Source organism: Medicago sativa, chromosome 4, assembly GCF_051527215.1.
Source record: "Medicago sativa cultivar Bolivia chromosome 4, Bolivia_mono, whole genome shotgun sequence".
In the NCBI taxonomy this organism is placed as follows: Eukaryota; Viridiplantae; Streptophyta; class Magnoliopsida; order Fabales; family Fabaceae; genus Medicago; species Medicago sativa.
In genome coordinates this window covers 76,051,590-76,068,110 of record NC_140752.1, presented here as the reverse complement: position 1 = coordinate 76,068,110, position 16,521 = coordinate 76,051,590, and the positions used below count along the sequence as shown (strand labels likewise).

General features: G+C 32.7%; 1 protein-coding gene and 1 long non-coding RNA gene across 7 annotated transcripts; one reads left to right on the top strand and one right to left on the bottom strand.

Moving 5' to 3' along the window:
• The first annotated feature begins 1,174 nt into the window (after positions 1–1,174).
• Positions 1,175–6,877, top strand: LOC146931989 (protein NARROW LEAF 1-like). 6 transcript variants are annotated; one of them, XM_085703570.1, is made up of 6 exons: positions 1,175–1,393; positions 2,601–3,098; positions 3,431–3,574; positions 3,669–3,909; positions 5,169–5,669; positions 6,306–6,877. In XM_085703570.1, the coding sequence occupies exons 2-6, from the start codon at positions 2,613–2,615 to the stop codon at positions 6,470–6,472; spliced, it is 1,539 nt and encodes a 512-aa protein (XP_085559696.1). In that variant the 5' UTR covers positions 1,175–1,393; positions 2,601–2,612; the 3' UTR covers positions 6,473–6,877. The 6 variants fall into 6 exon arrangements, with proteins under 6 accessions (XP_085559696.1, XP_085559693.1, XP_085559694.1 ...); XM_085703567.1 differs by having other exon boundaries at positions 6,051–6,877; XM_085703568.1 differs by having other exon boundaries at positions 2,591–3,098.
• Positions 6,878–9,084: 2,207 nt separating this feature from the next.
• Positions 9,085–13,242, bottom strand: LOC146931988 (uncharacterized). The gene is made up of 3 exons (XR_015006897.1): positions 12,995–13,242; positions 12,300–12,417; positions 9,085–9,368 (listed from the first exon to the last, which is right to left on the bottom strand). It is a non-coding gene; the product is annotated as an uncharacterized LOC146931988 (long non-coding RNA).
• Positions 13,243–16,521: the final 3,279 nt, after the last annotated feature.

Here is a 16,521-nt window from a genome sequence, read left to right as displayed (position 1 = left end):
GGTAGGAAAGCAATGGAAGTAATGTTCTTGAGAACACTCAATTCTTATCATGGCTAAAGATTAACTATTATGGAAAATGTTTTAACTACATATTGTATCACGACCATTGAGTAGCTTAAATGGTTTGAGTTACGGTTTAAAGGACTTAAAAATCTGGGTTCAAACTCTAATGAAAGAAAAAATATAAACATAACAATTAATTAACACTTTGTCTATAAAATAACTCCTTGCTACATTTTTTGTGTGAGCAACCTCTCCTGTGTTTAGGGTTGATGATTTTATGGTTTTCTTGATTTTTGTTAGTTTAGGTGTTGCAATATATTCCATTTATATGTTGTTTGTTTCATCCGCCGATGCATTGATTTTTGTTAGTTTAGGTGTTGCAATATACTCCTTCCGTCTCTGTTTTTTTTTTGTTGAAGGAACTCCTTCCGTCTCTTATTATAAGCACCTTTGATTTTTTTTTTCTTCCATATACACACACATGTATATTAATAAAAATGGTAAGTGAACTTAAAGTGTCTATTTTGTACGTTGATCTTCCAAAAATACCTTTATATATTAGTGTGTAATTTTATCTATCAAATTTCAAGATAAATTAGTATTATTAATAAGGCCTATGTTTGAGAAAAAATAATAACAAATGCATTTGATAAATTGCATAGGGGCTATATAATTTAGGCTCTGAAAAGATACGTGTAGAGACTCCTCTCGCCTCTAGATACAAAACTTTTTTGAGCATATTATGAAAATTTAAAAATTATTCATAATTTATATTGATTTACAAGTTTACATTTTATGCGAGATATAATTAGTTACTATTTGCATAAAAGTATTTATGATACATTAAAGAAAACATCGTAACATTCATAAGTACTGGATCAACGGTAAAAATGTCAAAATTATTAAACTGGACGTGTTGATTGAAGTTTGAACCCTGACTCCTCTCTACCAAAAGAAAACAAAACTATAACATATGTTGGTAAGTAAAGAGTCTGAAAACACTTAAACGAGATGTTAATGAATCTTTTATAATTACTTTAAACTCGAGATATTAATCTTATCAAACTCGAGATATTAATCTTTACCCCTAAAGAATATCCAATTGACTCAAAAAATAAAGTAAAGAACACAATCCACAAGTATTTGTATTGTTACTAAGTAAGTGGTCTTTAATGATGATGATCGTCACTGAATCACTGTTTTCTCTCTTTTGCTCTTTCTCACAACCACAAAGAAGGGAAGCTTCTAATTTCTAATGCCCCCTACTCAAGTGTGAAACTTTTTTGTCTGCAAATCTTAATAATCTTCTCAAAAATGATTGGAAACAACTACTAGGGCATGAAAACCTTCAACCTCCTCTTCTTCCTACCTCCAACAACATTGCCTATCGGTGAGTTCACTTTTCTCCAACCCATCTTCCAAAATTCTATCTTTTCATAACCCTCTTTAATGGGCTGTGTTTTCTTTTTGTTTTTGTGATTTTCGTTTTCTCTTGCACATAGTGTTTGTCCTTTTTTCCGTTTTTGATTACTCATTATTACTTGAGATGACTTTCTGGGTCTACTCTCTCTTTCTCTCTTTCTGGGTCCATTTTTCCGTTTTTGATTACTCATTTTTCCGTATCTTGCTTGTGATGTTCTTCAGATTTTTTAAGCTGTTTCAGGATTTTAGTGTGTTTACACTGCATGAGGATTTGTAAATTTCCTACCTTTTTATTTTCATGTATTCGCTTTGTTTTATTACTTGGAAGATTTTGCTAAAAATTTGGGTTTAAGGAGATTGTTATACTAATTTTGTCAAATTTAGTATTCAAAGAAGTGTTCCTGTTTTTGTATGCATATTATGTTTGTATGTTCTCTTACGAGGGATTGAGTTTTTAGAACGGATGAACTTGCTTAATCATCTCTATCTTCATTAGTTTTTTTCTTCTTCTTTTTTTTTCCGTGTCAATCCTCTGGTTCTCAAGCGAAAGGAACCTTGGTAATCCAGAGTTTGGTCAGGATGTAAGTAAAGTCGGGCCAAGAGTTGTTTCACCCAGGAATTGAACTGAGGTTCTTCTGAACAATTCGTCATTAACAGAGCTCATTAACCACTTGAGCCTAATTGCTTGGTTTCTTCATTAGTTTTTATTTTGCTAGCCTTTTGATTCGGAACAAATACAATTTAAATGTGCCGGTCTTGCCTGTATAGCTGTATGCATGTGTTGTTTTTGTTGATATTATGCACATACAGTTGACACTCTATTAGTCGTTAGGTTTATTTTATGCGGATGAATTTTACTTTGACTAGTGAAGTCTATACACAAATCTAAAACATATAGTCATATACTCTCACTAAAGAATTTTACTTATTTTTTAAATTTAGTATTCAAAGAAGTGTTCCAGTTTTTGTATACATATTTTTAGAAGCATTGTGTTTCTAGAGTTGGGGTGGTCTTTGCAACAGACAAACTTGCTAAATTATCTCTATCTCCAATAGTTTGTATTTTGCTAGAGTAGTCTATGTTGAAGATCTTCATTGATTTAAAAGTTAAGTAAATTTGAGCATAACATGAAATATTGTATTTTGATCTGTAAGCTACATTTAGTGTGATGTAGGAGAGCTAACAGATGAATCGGAATCGATTGGGATTGAGAGCTCACCATTCTGGATCAACTCAATCGGAGGAGTCGGCTCTGGACCTGGAAAGAAACTACTATGGTCATCCTTCATCCAGCCCTTTACACATGCAAACTTTTGCAGTTGGTGTTCAACATTCTGAGAGCAATGCTGCCTACTTTTCTTGGCCTACATTGAATCGCTGGAATGACGCAGCAGAAGACAGGGCTAACTATTTTGGTAATCTGCAAAAGGGAGTTCTACCTGAAACTTTGGGTCGATTGCCGTCAGGACAGCAGGCTACTACCTTGCTTGAACTTATGACTATTAGGGCATTTCATAGTAAGATTTTACGGCGATTTAGTCTTGGCACTGCGATTGGATTTCGGATCAGAGGAGGTGTTTTGACTGATATTCCAGCTATTCTTGTCTTTGTTGCGCATAAAGTTCACAGGCAATGGCTCAACCATGTTCAATGCCTACCTGCTGCCCTTGAGGTGGGGAATTTTGGTTCTTCTGGCTATGTTGCAGGTTTCTACATGGCTTTAGTGGACCTCATTACACTTTTCAATTCAAATATTCATTATTATACACCACACAGTTTTTCTTCTTTTCTTTTAGTAATTTAATCCGACCGATAGGTTTTATAGATTGTTGGGGAACAAACAAATGCTTTATCAGTGATAACCTTAACCAATATAAATTCCATTTATCTGTAAAAATATCATCTCAAAGCCATAAAGGAACCATGCCAGCCTTTTTATGGTATATAGGTTGGTCTAATCTTTAATGAAGTTAGTTAAAGCCATTTCTTATTTCTTGTAAACAGGGGCCAGGAGGTGTTTGGTGCGACGTAGATGTTGTGGAGTTTTCTTATTATGGTGCACCGGCACAAACTCCTAAAGAACAATTATATACGGAGCTTGCTGATGGCTTAAGGGGAAGCGATTCATGCGTTGGCTCTGGTTCTCAGGTCCTTTTGCTCATGAGAATCAACTTCTAATGCAAGTCTTGATGATGTTTTTCCTCTTTTTTGTATATAACCTTTTAACTTCTTCTCCTTGAAGGTTGCAAGTCAAGAGACATATGGAACCTTGGGTGCTATTGTTAGAAGCCGAACAGGAAATCGAGAAGTTGGTTTTCTAACAAATCGACATGTAGCTGTTGATTTGGACTATCCGAACCAAAAGATGTTTCATCCTTTGCCACCCAGTCTTGGACCTGGTGTATATCTTGGTGCAGTGGAGAGAGCAACATCGTTTATTACTGATGATCTTTGGTATGGCATTTTTGCTGGAACAAACCCAGGTAATTTGTTTTCAAATTGCAGATCATCATGAATATTTTACATGTGGTGATCGATGAAAAAGAATAATGGACGGGTCATAGAGTCTGGATGAGTCATAGAGGATGATACCTCTTTGTTACCATGTTGAAGCTATAAGGTTTTAGTCTGAGTTAAAAGAGGAAAAGGAATACTCTGAATAGTAATTTCTTACTGATATGGTGTGAATAATATGTTGGATGTTATCACAATAACATAAACACTAATCTTGATTTATTCTAATATGAAACTCCCAATTCTTATTAAATAAGGAAGCATCTCATAATATGAGTATCTCAATATTATCCTAGAGCGTCTTGAATTATCTCTTAGGATTAGTTTCGGATTTTTAAGTTATTATCGCGATTTGTTCAGTATTTGATTCAGATTCAGAGTGTTGTATTAGTATAAGTGAGGGTTAAGGTTTGATCTTTTTGTATATTATTAAATCATCAATCATATCTCTTAGAATTTGGGTTTTAGCCCTATATAATCCCAAAAGCTAGCTTATGGGGTGAGCGTTGCCTCGGACAAGGATCATCTCTTGCATAAGTCTGTGCTGCCATCTCTCATGCGGTGATCCAATGGTTGAGACTATTTAATTACTTTATTTTACTTTTTCTCTCTCATCCATGTATAGATCCAACGGTTGTAACTACCGCAGGACAGATCGCACGAGAAGATTGGCTGAAGGGGATCCGAATCTGCGTTGCCTCCCACTTATAACAACTATTTTAGCCATATCACTGTCATGTGAGATTCACACCACAGTCCCTCATGTCCAAGATCAAAATTTGAAGTGTGAAGTTTGCAGGACCGAACATCTGCTGTGGCCTGATAATAGTTGTCCAAACAACATATTCATGACAACCGACAAGATTCCAGTACCATTTTAGAATTTGAGTTTTAGGCCTAATTCAACCCGAAAATTTAGCTAAAAGGGTGCGGGTTGTCCCTCACTTCTAACCACTATTTTTTGCCATATTGCTAATTAACGTGGGTTCTCCAACAATATCAAAATATAACTACAATTTAAAGTCTTGATTCTTTCTCTTTCTCTTGATTTGATACCCTATAACTTCAATAAAACTATCTCTTGGTCAATATAGTTTGCGAGTTTCCTGAGGCAATCCTTTGAAAAATGTCAAACTTGTTCTAATGTCATTTCAAACTTGTTGATTATGATTTAACTTTCTTGAAGGGTTACAATCACCATTCTCATTACCATTTTGTTATCTTGCAGAAACATTTGTTCGAGCTGATGGGGCATTCATCCCATTCGCAGAAGACTTTAACATGAACAATGTAATTACATCTATAAGAGGTGTGGGTGATATTGGTGAAGTCCACCGCATAGATTTGCAGTCTCCAATCAACAGTCTTATTGGCAGGCAAGTGATTAAAGTTGGAAGAAGTTCTGGTTTGACTACAGGGACTATAATGGCCTATGCCCTTGAGTATAATGATGAGAAAGGTATTTGTTTTCTCACTGATTTTCTTGTCGTTGGTGAGAACCAGCAAACGTTTGACCTTGAAGGCGATAGTGGAAGCCTTATTCTCTTGACTGGTCAGAATAGGGAGAAGCCCCGCCCTGTTGGCATTATCTGGGGCGGGACAGCTAATCGAGGTCGTTTGAAACTAAGAGTTGGCCAACCCCCTGAGAATTGGACAAGTGGTGTTGACCTTGGACGGCTTCTTGATCTCCTTGAACTTGATCTCGTAACAACAAATGAAGCACTCCAAGGTTTGTTTTCAAAATGTGGTTTAATTCAAAGGTCTTTATGTGTTAACGAGCGTTTATGATTTATACAAGTTTATAAAAGGAGCTGGGCCAATAATTTCTAACATCATTTCCAATAATAAATATTGCTATATCTCTTAAAGCATTTAAAAATTATCAAATCCCGTTATAAACAAAGTTAATGTGTCCGTTTTCATCTCAGTCTCAGGAGTAGAACCAACCTTCTTATGGATTATGCATACACTTCCTGCATACAAATGTCCTTTTTTCTTTCAATGTATAAAACAATCATTATCAATTGTTAGTTGGTATCCCTTTCCTGAACCGTTTATTTATTTGAGGAATACCTAGAGCTGACTTTTCCTTTCTTTGGCTGTATTTTAGATTCGGGGCAAGAGCAAATGAATGGTTCTACTGCTGGAATTGGTTCTACAGTTGGAGAATCATCTCCCACTGTGCCAATAAAAAAAAAGCTTGAAGAGAGCTTTGAGCCTTTTTGTTTGAATATGGAACACGTTCCAGTTGAAGAACCATCTACGATAGTCAAACCGTCATTAAGGCCTTGTGAATTTCATATCAGAAATGAGATTGAAACAGTTCCAAATGTTGAACACCAGTTCATACCAACAAGTTTTGCAGGAAAATCTCCGGTTCATCAAAGCTTCCTCAAAGAAGACTTGGAATTCAAAAGTCTATCTGAACTTAGGAATGAACCTGATGAAGATAATTTTGTTTCCTTGCATTTAGGAGAACCTGAAGCGAAGAGAAGAAAACATTCAAATTCTTCCTTATCATTGAAGAATTAAAGCAGCAGGGGTTGAAAAGATGAAGTAAAATGCAGCATATAAACTCATTGAGGCAACACTCATTTGCATTGTTGTTCTCGTCGCTTTAGAAAAGCAAAGGCCTTTAGTATGTGGAGCTTTAAAAGCGAAAAATAAACAAGGTTCACTTCTGGATAAAATTCTTATTCTTTTTTATTTTCATGTTCGATAAGGTGATAATATTAGTCACTTGTGAGCTGTGTAGTATTTTAAAGAGGACATTTAGCTTGCACTGTGTTATATGAATCTTTGATCTATACCACTTTGTAGACTTTGTATTATAAGCACTCTTGAAAGGGGAACACCTACTGTAAGTTAAAGGAATGTAAAATATATGCCTGTTGAGCTTCAATCTATTCGGTATGGGAATTTTACCCTTGTACATTAGCATCAGTTTCGAATATCGATCTTCTCTGATTTAAATTTTGATATTCATTGGATTGCTGATGATTTTAAGTAAAAGGTAATTTCTAGCCGTGCGTAGTATTCACTATTCCTCTTGGTGATACATTTAGCTTGCACAGCTGTGATTTGGATCACGAGACAATGATTTTGGATGCCTCTGCAACCATTACTGAGGCGAAGTACCTGTATGTAACTGCAATTTTCTACATGATATTCAGGATTGCATATGTTACCACAGTCGTAGTTCAGTTTTTACTGGTTGTTGGCTGCTATATCAGCTCAGGTTTGGTTTGAATTATCACTTTTTGAACCTTACTTATAATTGCATTTGGTATAGTTTGGATTTTACTCAACTATGAGTGAACTATGTGCAGAAGATAAATATCGCCTTTTGATTTGGGAAGACTTCTTCTGCAGCAGACCGTTTTTCATGTTATGACATGTATTTTTTTTTTTTTATATATATATTTTTTTATGTCAATCCAAATTAATTTTATTTATTTATTAACTGCAGCCTGCAGAAACAAAGAAAATTTGTATTTTCCGTACTTTGATAAGTATTTTACCTATATGAAGTTGTTTGTAATTTCAGTAGTATTTTTATGAAGAAAGTGAATTGTTAAAACTTGTGTTCTGAAAATGTTGTAAGTTTATCAACAATACATTGTCATCACATTTTTGGTGTTTAGATATACAACATTGTTAGACACTTATTCAAATAAATGCTTTTCGTGTAACCTCTTACGTAAGACCGCTTTTTACGATCAAGGAAGGAATGAGACTAAAGTAAAGTTTGCATAAAGTTAGAAAACAATAGCCTATATTATACGTTCTTCAATTTATGCCAGTGCATGCAGTATTGTATCTCAGCCATCAAAATTTCTAACTCAACTGATAAAAATGTTGCAATTGTTAGGCTAGATGACATGATTGGGGACTACGCCCTGACTTCACCACTTGTGAGTTTTCATATAGTTATTGTTCATATAGTTATTGTCATTTCGTCTATTTAACATAAAAAAGAAAAAAAAAGCAACCAAATTGAATCAAATGACTAATAAATAAATACAAAATAAAATGGATCAAACCAATCATAGTTATATCTAGTTCTATCAAGTTTAATTAGATTATAATTCAAAGATAGTTGAATTCAAAGAGAGTTGAACTAATTAGAGGATTGGTCAATTTTCAATTTAATCCACATAATCTTAGGGTTCATTAAGATTTTTAAAACATTGGTCATAATAGACTTCACTTTTCAATTTTTCCCCCGACAATTGCTCCATGTGTCCATTGGATTACTCAACATTTGAAATAAGCCGATCATAAGATAGCATCCGATGAATAAAAAAGATGATCGGATCGTATCTTCCAATAGAAAATATTATACAATCAAAAATTATGTTCCAATAAATCGAAGGACTTTTGAGCAAAACTGAGGGCCATAGAGCAATTCTTATTTTTTGCTTGCACAACTCAATAAGTAGCTTGGATCTTGTGCAGCACTATAGTTTTGTAGCCCAATCTTGATTTTTTGATTGAATCCAACAATTGAGACATTATTTTGACATTTTTTTTGTTACTGCGATATTGTATTGGTACAAAGTTTTCACCGCTTCGCAACAATTAATCTCCATCAGAAAACTTGTGTGGCACACAAGGTGGGTCATCCCCTTCCAACCAGATTATTTTATACGCATGAGTCAGAAATCGAACCTCTGACCACATGCTTAAGAAGCCCAAATCCTTAACTACTTAGACCAATCCATTGTTGGTATTATTTTTACAATTTTTAAGTGCATCCAATAATTTGTTGGGCACCCGTAAATTTTCTAAATCTCTAAAATACCCTCAATTATTATTTATACCAACTTTACTTTCATAGATCGGAAAGTTCCATCTCTAAAATTCTAAAGAAGATGTAGTTTAAAAGAATAAAAAAAATGGATGAAGCAACAACTTATCGTTGGAGTGTGTTAAAATGTGTGACCTTAACATTTCTCTTATCTTTAAATATATAACTAGCGAAGTTTGAGATGATAACAATAGGTTGGGATCCTCTCCATCCCCTAAAGATAAGAAATGGAGAGAATCTCAATTCGATGGCAATTAGAGAGAAGTTTAACTCTCAATTCAATGACAATTAGAGAGAAGTTTAACTTATATGTACAAATCCCTACACTCCACCATAAAAATAAATCACCACTACGTATCCATAAAGTCAATTATCTAGAAGTTTGGTATAATATTTACATCCTAAACATAAGAGTAGTAAAATTATCATCTAAGTAGGAAAATGAAAATAAAAATTGATAGTAATACATATTTGATATCACAATGAGTTTGCTAGAATCACGTTAGGTTACTTCGATACTAAACAATCTATTAGAAGCATATAACACAAAGGAATTATGGACAAAGGAATTGCACAAAATATATATATAGTCCATATATGCCCTTGGTTTGAATGTACCTGCAGATAGATAGTATAGTAGATGTTAAATGAATTAATGAAAGAAGGCAGAAGACAAAGTTAAGTGTGTAGATTGCGACGGTACGTAGTATTGGACCACCGCACATACAGTTGTCTACGGAGGAAACTAACAAAACAAATGAAAACCGTTCCATAATTTTGTCTTCGCAGTACTCGTGCTAAATGCATCCGAAAAAAGTTACATAAAGGTTGTTCAGATTACGAGACAAATCATCACTGCCACTTAAAAAAGAAATAAAACGCGTGTGAATCATAAATCAAACATTTTTTTCTGTCTCTGTCTTATATCACTTCTTGTTCTACAAGTATAATCACACATATCTTTATTTTTGATAAAAAATAGAAATAGAAAAAAGATGAATGATACTTGCAGAATTATTTTTGGAATAACCATTTCTTTTCTACTCTTTTGAGACAAAAATAATAGGACTAGAAAGAAAGAATGAAATACACTAAGAACACAGTGCAAAACTAAAAGAGACGATTGATTCAAAAGTTGTCGTAAAATTGTTGTAAGGATATCATTTTTTTTTATAGAAAATGCTAAAAAGTGTCTTATGACATTTGTTAAAGAAACAAAATTAGAAGTTTATGTCAACTTTTTGAAAGTTAAAAATTTGTCATTTTCAATCCCTTTTTATAGTACTACATTTGTTCCCTTTTTATAAGAACCTTTTATTTTTTTCAACATATATTAAGGAAAATGGTTAGTGAATTTAAGGTGTCCATTTTGTATGCGGATCTTCCTAAAATTCTTTGTGTATTGACATCTAAAACTTTTCATATTCATAGATAAATTAAGATTTTTTTTGAACGACGATAAATTAATGATATTAAGAAGTGATGTGTTTAAAATAATAAAAATAATAATAAATATACCTAATAAATTGTATATGAGCTTATATTTACAGAAAGAAAAAAAAACTTTTCTTTTCTTTTTCAAATGGAGCTATAGTTAGGGACGGAGTATTATTATTATTTTTTTAAATGCGAAACAAACTGAAATTATACTAACAAAGTCAACTCATTGTACAAGATATGCCATCTCTAAGATATGCCATTTTTCTTACACCCAGCGAACCCAAAACATTCATCCACTTTCCGGAAAAGGACAATAAAAAACTAGATGTTGTGATGTTTCTTTAATTTCACAACCAACACACATAAGTGAGAATCCAACTGAGTAGTTTTACTACGAACCAAATTGTCTTTTGCTAAAATTTGATAATTCAGCAGTCTTCACTCAAACAATGATAACTAGAATAAACTTGCTCCAAGTGACATCACAAAGTAGATAATCAGTTTTTTTTTTTTTTGAAAGAAAGAAAAGCAGATAATCAGTTGTTATAGAGTTATCATTTGTAATCATGAAATAAGTTTCTTTTTTTAGGCTTCTTCTGATTTTTATTGCATCGCCAAAAATCCTTTGCATTAACCTGCAAAGATATGTTATCTAACAAATCCCTACACTCCACCACTAAATCTTCCTCCCTTAAAAAAGATGGGACATGTTAACTAGTGCCCCGGGGGCACTAGTTAAAGAACCAAAAGTAGAAAGAAAAGTCAAGTTTTGTATTGAAAAGAACACTTTTTTTACTTTCAAAAAGTAGAATACACAATTTTCAAGACAATATTTCCTTTTATAATTCCTTAACAAATGTCCTGGTTAACATTTCCCAAAAAAGATTTACTCTTTACCTCCAGCCTACACCTCCATCAGGCTCACTCAACTTTAACATTATTCTCTCTGCTATTTCATTCATATTTATTTATTACTCCCTCCGGTCTTATTTATAAGAGAAATTTTAGTCAATAAAAATCAACGTATCTGGTTAACAATCCCGTCCAGATTCATCAACTTTTATTGACCCAACTTTCTCTTATAAATAGGACCGGAGGTAGTAATAGTCAAGCTAAGAGGCCTACTAAATTTATCTTTCAACAACTTCTAATCTAACCACGGTTCAAACCAAAATAAGATATTTCCACCATTTCCGACCACATTCAAAAGGTAATTGGAGAACAAACTATCAAAACGAGTGCTCACACCTCTCTCAACACCAAGAACATCTATTCTCCACACATAATCCTTAATAAGACCCAACGCACACCTCCATTTTTCAACCCATATGTTTTTGCCGAAATTTTAAACCGCAACCCAGCCATATTCACTCTCAATCTCCAACACCAATTTCCCAACTAACCGATTTAACACTCTTGAAGTACGAACTATCAACTCTTCATTTTCTATAAATAAGTAAACCTTATTTCACTTAGCCCAATAAATTCTACATGCGCCCTCACTCTCGGTAGAGTTAAGAAAAAATTTGATTTTAGAAATTAGGCAAAAATGTGGAATAGTACTATACATAATATAGAGTAATATAAAATATTCTCGCCCAATTTAAAAATATTTGCTATAATACGATGAATATATTATAGTTCATGTTAGGGCCGGCTAATTGGTTATTTCGGACAAAATTTTGAGTTTTTGGCATTTCATACGGAAATATTAAATATAATATGTTGAAATAATTTCTAGGATCTAAACAACATTTTCTTTTTATGATGGGCTCAATTTTTAAGATTAGAATAAGACCGCTAAAGTGTTTAAGTCAGCCGTGGTTTATGCTTATAGACACTGTCTTGTATGATGTCCATATTTTGGGTTCTTCGTCTTCTTTCTCGCAAATATTTTCTTCCATAATATAAAAATTACTAATAAACAACTACGTGCATGTGAATATGTGTACGTATCTGTCTGTAAAGTAATTTATTTATAATTACCAAGAAGAGTTAAAGCACGTGTATTTGCACATGTATAGTTGGAACAAAAAATTAAATGAACACAATTGTACGTATATATATGATCAGAAGAGATAATTGGAGACTGAAATTAAGTCTAATTACCTGCGAAATTGAAATTGAGATGTTGAACATGAGTCCCGAAGTACTGGAGCTAGTTAATTATATGTTGGTATTTGAGTGATTGAAGCTGCAAGATGATCTGATGGAACCACGTCTTAATCTTATAACAAAAATAAGGCACCTTCTTATGTGAAAGTTTGGAGGAAAGAAAAGGAAAAGCTTTAAGAATAAAGGATTAATGACTAATGGGAAAGAGTGGTTCATTATATTTCTCTTAAAATTCAAATTAACAGAGAGCTTTTTAGGGTTTTTGAGATTTTGAAATCATTATATTTCTCTTAAAATTCTTTAAAAAAAAAATCATTTGACTCTTTTCAAAAAAACCCTCTTGCTAAGAAAGAGAAATTTCTCCTAATTTTTTTCTTCCTCTCCTTCTTTACAAAGGCATTCCCTCGTTTTCCTTTCAGACTCGCAAGCAAAGCCTAAGTGATTCCAAACAATTACTTGGCTAGCTTAGGAACACCACTTAAGAATAACAAATTATCTACACTACAAGAAACCCAACCAATTTGTAAAAAGAAAGAAAGAAAAAAAACAAATCCAGCCAATAAATTTTTATTATTGCTTTTCTTAATAACAATTTGATTCATATATAAATTGAATATTAAAAATATGTATATATATCCCTACAAAAAAATATGTATGTATAAAAATTAGGAGTGTGGTTAATTAATTACCAGATCATGCTGGCAGCTTCAGCCTCTCAAACCAACATAACATACATACTTGTGAATGAATGAAGAGATATTGATGATGATAGATTAAGCTCTTGATAGATAGATATATAGATGCAGACGTAGAAATTGACAAAAAAGGCTGGCTGGCACGACCTAGGCGTGCATGTTTGGATGGAGTAGAGAGATTATAGCCCAGCTCGTGATTCTCTCTGGATCCATATGAATTTAATGTCTATTGCTTTCACTGTGCTATAGTAGAGGGAGTGAGTGAGTATTTAATGGTGTTTTTTTGGTCCTTCTTTTACAGCTATTGACATTGACTCCTTTCCTCTCTTTCACTCTGTAGTGTTTATATTTGTTAATGAGCATATTATAACTCAGACAAAATGGGACCACACAATGATTCTTTACAAACAACAACCAAAAGTGTTGCCAAAATTTTATGTGCACCGCTATTATTTATTAGGAAATGGTTTGATATAGTTAACATTTTTTTTTTTTTTTTCAAATTTAGGTTTGAAAGAGTCTATTGGCTAAAATTAGGCTATTTCTGTTAGAGTTTTATTTAGTCATATTATGTTCTAGTTTTAAAGGGTTCTATTTTGATTTAGTCTTGTGTCTCATGCAACAAAATAGGAGCTTAGTGCATTTGCATATTTTTCTCTTTTCAATTACAAGTGTAATGTGCTTATAAAGTCATGTTTCCATTTTCGATAAAGATGAACAAGTCATTCTCTCTATTTGACTAAGCTAACATTTAGTTTTATTCGTTTGTGTCTAACAAAGCTATCCATAGATAATTAATTTATCTTTATGCAATTGCAGTATTTATCATATACTCGATTTTTTTTTTTTATTAATAATATCTACCGCTAATACGAATTACTAATATTATCAACTAACACTTAAGAGTTTATGATTTGATCTGGTATGACTCTTGCATTGGCTCAAGGGGTTGCTGGACTATTTTTATTTTTGAAATTGAAAAGAATTTGATATTAAGAAAGAAGAGAGTGTTCTAACTCTATAAAAAGATCAAAAGTACGAAGATCAACTTACAAAATATTATAATATATAGACTAGAGAAGCTCTTAAGAGAAAGGAGAAGTCAATTAAAAGCCAAATATATAATATATCCCACCACACTAACATGCTGATCGTTCCAACAGATGAAGAGGTTTAAAATCAACTTTAAGATATGATGATGCTTTTTAAGTGTGTAAGATAATTACATACGACACACCAATTAAGTTAGTCTTATTTTTTTATTGAGGGAAAGTTAGTCTTATAAATCAACTTTAAGATATGATGATGCTTTTTAAATGAAGTCAGTTATATAAATCAAACGACGTCATAATATTCGATCATATATGTATATATCTATCAAGCTCATGAATCTTTAGATCTATAAGATATATACTTACGTAAATATTAATAATCTTACAAAATTAAATTAATATTTATTGGACACACACAAATGTTGAGAATAAGATTTAATATTTTTTCCTTAGCTTAATAAAACATCATTCACGTTTTTATTTTAATTTAACAGGAGAGTGCATTTGCGAAAAGAAATTACCAAGATGGAGAGTTATATTGTTTTCATTTATATACAACAATGAGTTATACCTTGTTTGGTAAAAATTATTTCGAGAACAAGTTTTTTAAAATTAATTTATGGAGTGCAAATAATACGAACCTCTCATAATACAGCAAAGGTCGTTTTCTTGTGGCATAGAGGCGCTGTACTAGAAAACATCACAATATTTTAGCACCACTTAATTAGAATATCTTTGGATTTCAATTTCAATTAATCTTACACTAAAATAGGTAGTAATTAAAGAAACTGTTCCCATGTGCTTTGAGACCTATTTGTCCCTACAAGCACATAATCAAAATTAAACAATGTCCGGTAATTAAATGTAATTAAACGGCATAAATTGGCCAGGTTGGTGGAATCAGGTGAGGATGCTCTCATTTTGTATTTAGCTTTGGTTGTTTTCTCTGTCTTTGGTGTATTTGGTTGACAAACAATGGCATATGAACATGCCAAATGGAAGCCAAGGACCACATATGTGACCTTTATTAAAATAGTTCTTAGTGATTAGTGGATAGAGTCACATGGTTTTGTTTTTGTATTTTTGCCCAATCAGTTTTTTATCTTCAATTGATTATGTTAGTTGTGACTTGTATGAGGTGGTTGTGAAGAAAACCCGTCATATTACGCCTGTTTTCTTTACCAAACGTATTAGGGTTCTCTTCTTTATTTAATTTCATTATCTTTGGCCCCACTTTTGCATTAGGTATTATCAATTAATTCCTTTATAGAGGTAGTTTTCTTAAGATGCTCTTGATTTCCATGCCTTCACTCTCATATATAGATGCTAATATAGTATTTACCTAAATAAAATCAGGGTAGAGACTTTTAAGATAAACCATATTTAATATTTATCATCCTTTAGAGTTAAACAACGAAAAAAGTTGTTAGTCAAGAAGGACCCATAATCGAAGTAAAGGTGAGCTGAATTAAAGACAATTGAAGTTTAGTGTAGTCGAATTTTTCTGGACTACAAATAAGACTATTGGGTCGTTTTAGTAGTAAAACTGACTTCAACTTTGAAGTAAGAAGACAATTTGGCCCTATTAGCCAATTTATATATATATTTAAATTAATGATTATAAAGAAATAAGTTGGTGTGATAGCTATTTTCTTGGAGGTTACAATTAGAGAGAAAAGAGGTTTAGGGTTCAACAACTTCAGCCACAGAACATGTGTGTGCCAAGGCATGTGAAGGCAAAAACCACATTCTATCAACACGTATATTTTGTTTCATTTGCTTATGCTTTATTTACTTATGTTTTTATCACATAATTAAATTTCTCCATTCTTTGTATGACTTAACACTCTTTAGAGTAGTTAAAGAATTTGTCGAGCCACAAAGTTTCATTAACTTAACGAAATGTTTGAAGAAATGACATGAGTATTACTTAGCCGAATCGCTTGTTGAACTTTTCGGTTCGACAACAAATTTGACATACTAGCGTATACATTTTTGCATTGTTAAAAGTCACCGCAGTATGATTCCAATCCTCTGTCAGAATCTAAGAAAACTGGCCCTCTAGAGACGACCTGGGCCAATTCTTCACACTTTTTGGAACGCAAAAGCCATCAATTTTCTTTGGAAAACTCTAGCGTGCTGCATTTTCCTTACGCGTGGTGCATGTAAGGTCAAGAGTCACGTTCATCTCTTTATCACTGTCCAAATCCAAATACTCACAAGTGGTGTAGAATATGTGTGCGTCTATTTTTCTCTTCTTCTCATGCTCTGATTAATCACAAATGAAAATCCAAATTTTGAGCATGCAGAAAGAAGGAAACATAGAAAAAGAGAAAGATAATCACAATGGAAAATATTCACTTCTATTATTGACTATAAATAAATTTCCATCATATATTCGGTTATAACACAACACTATAACAACTACTCTTTTCTAACTAATACTAACTGTCATGACACATCAATGAA

Coding starts and splice junctions, on each gene's coding strand:
- LOC146931989 (XM_085703567.1), top strand. CDS start 2,613: ATGAATCGGAATCGATTGGGATTGAGAGCTCACCATTCTGGATCAACT. Junction 3,575..3,668: donor GCGTTGGCTCTGGTTCTCAG/GTCCTTTTGCTC, acceptor TTCTCCTTGAAG/GTTGCAAGTCAAGAGACATA. Junction 3,910..5,168: donor TTTTGCTGGAACAAACCCAG/GTAATTTGTTTT, acceptor GTTATCTTGCAG/AAACATTTGTTCGAGCTGAT.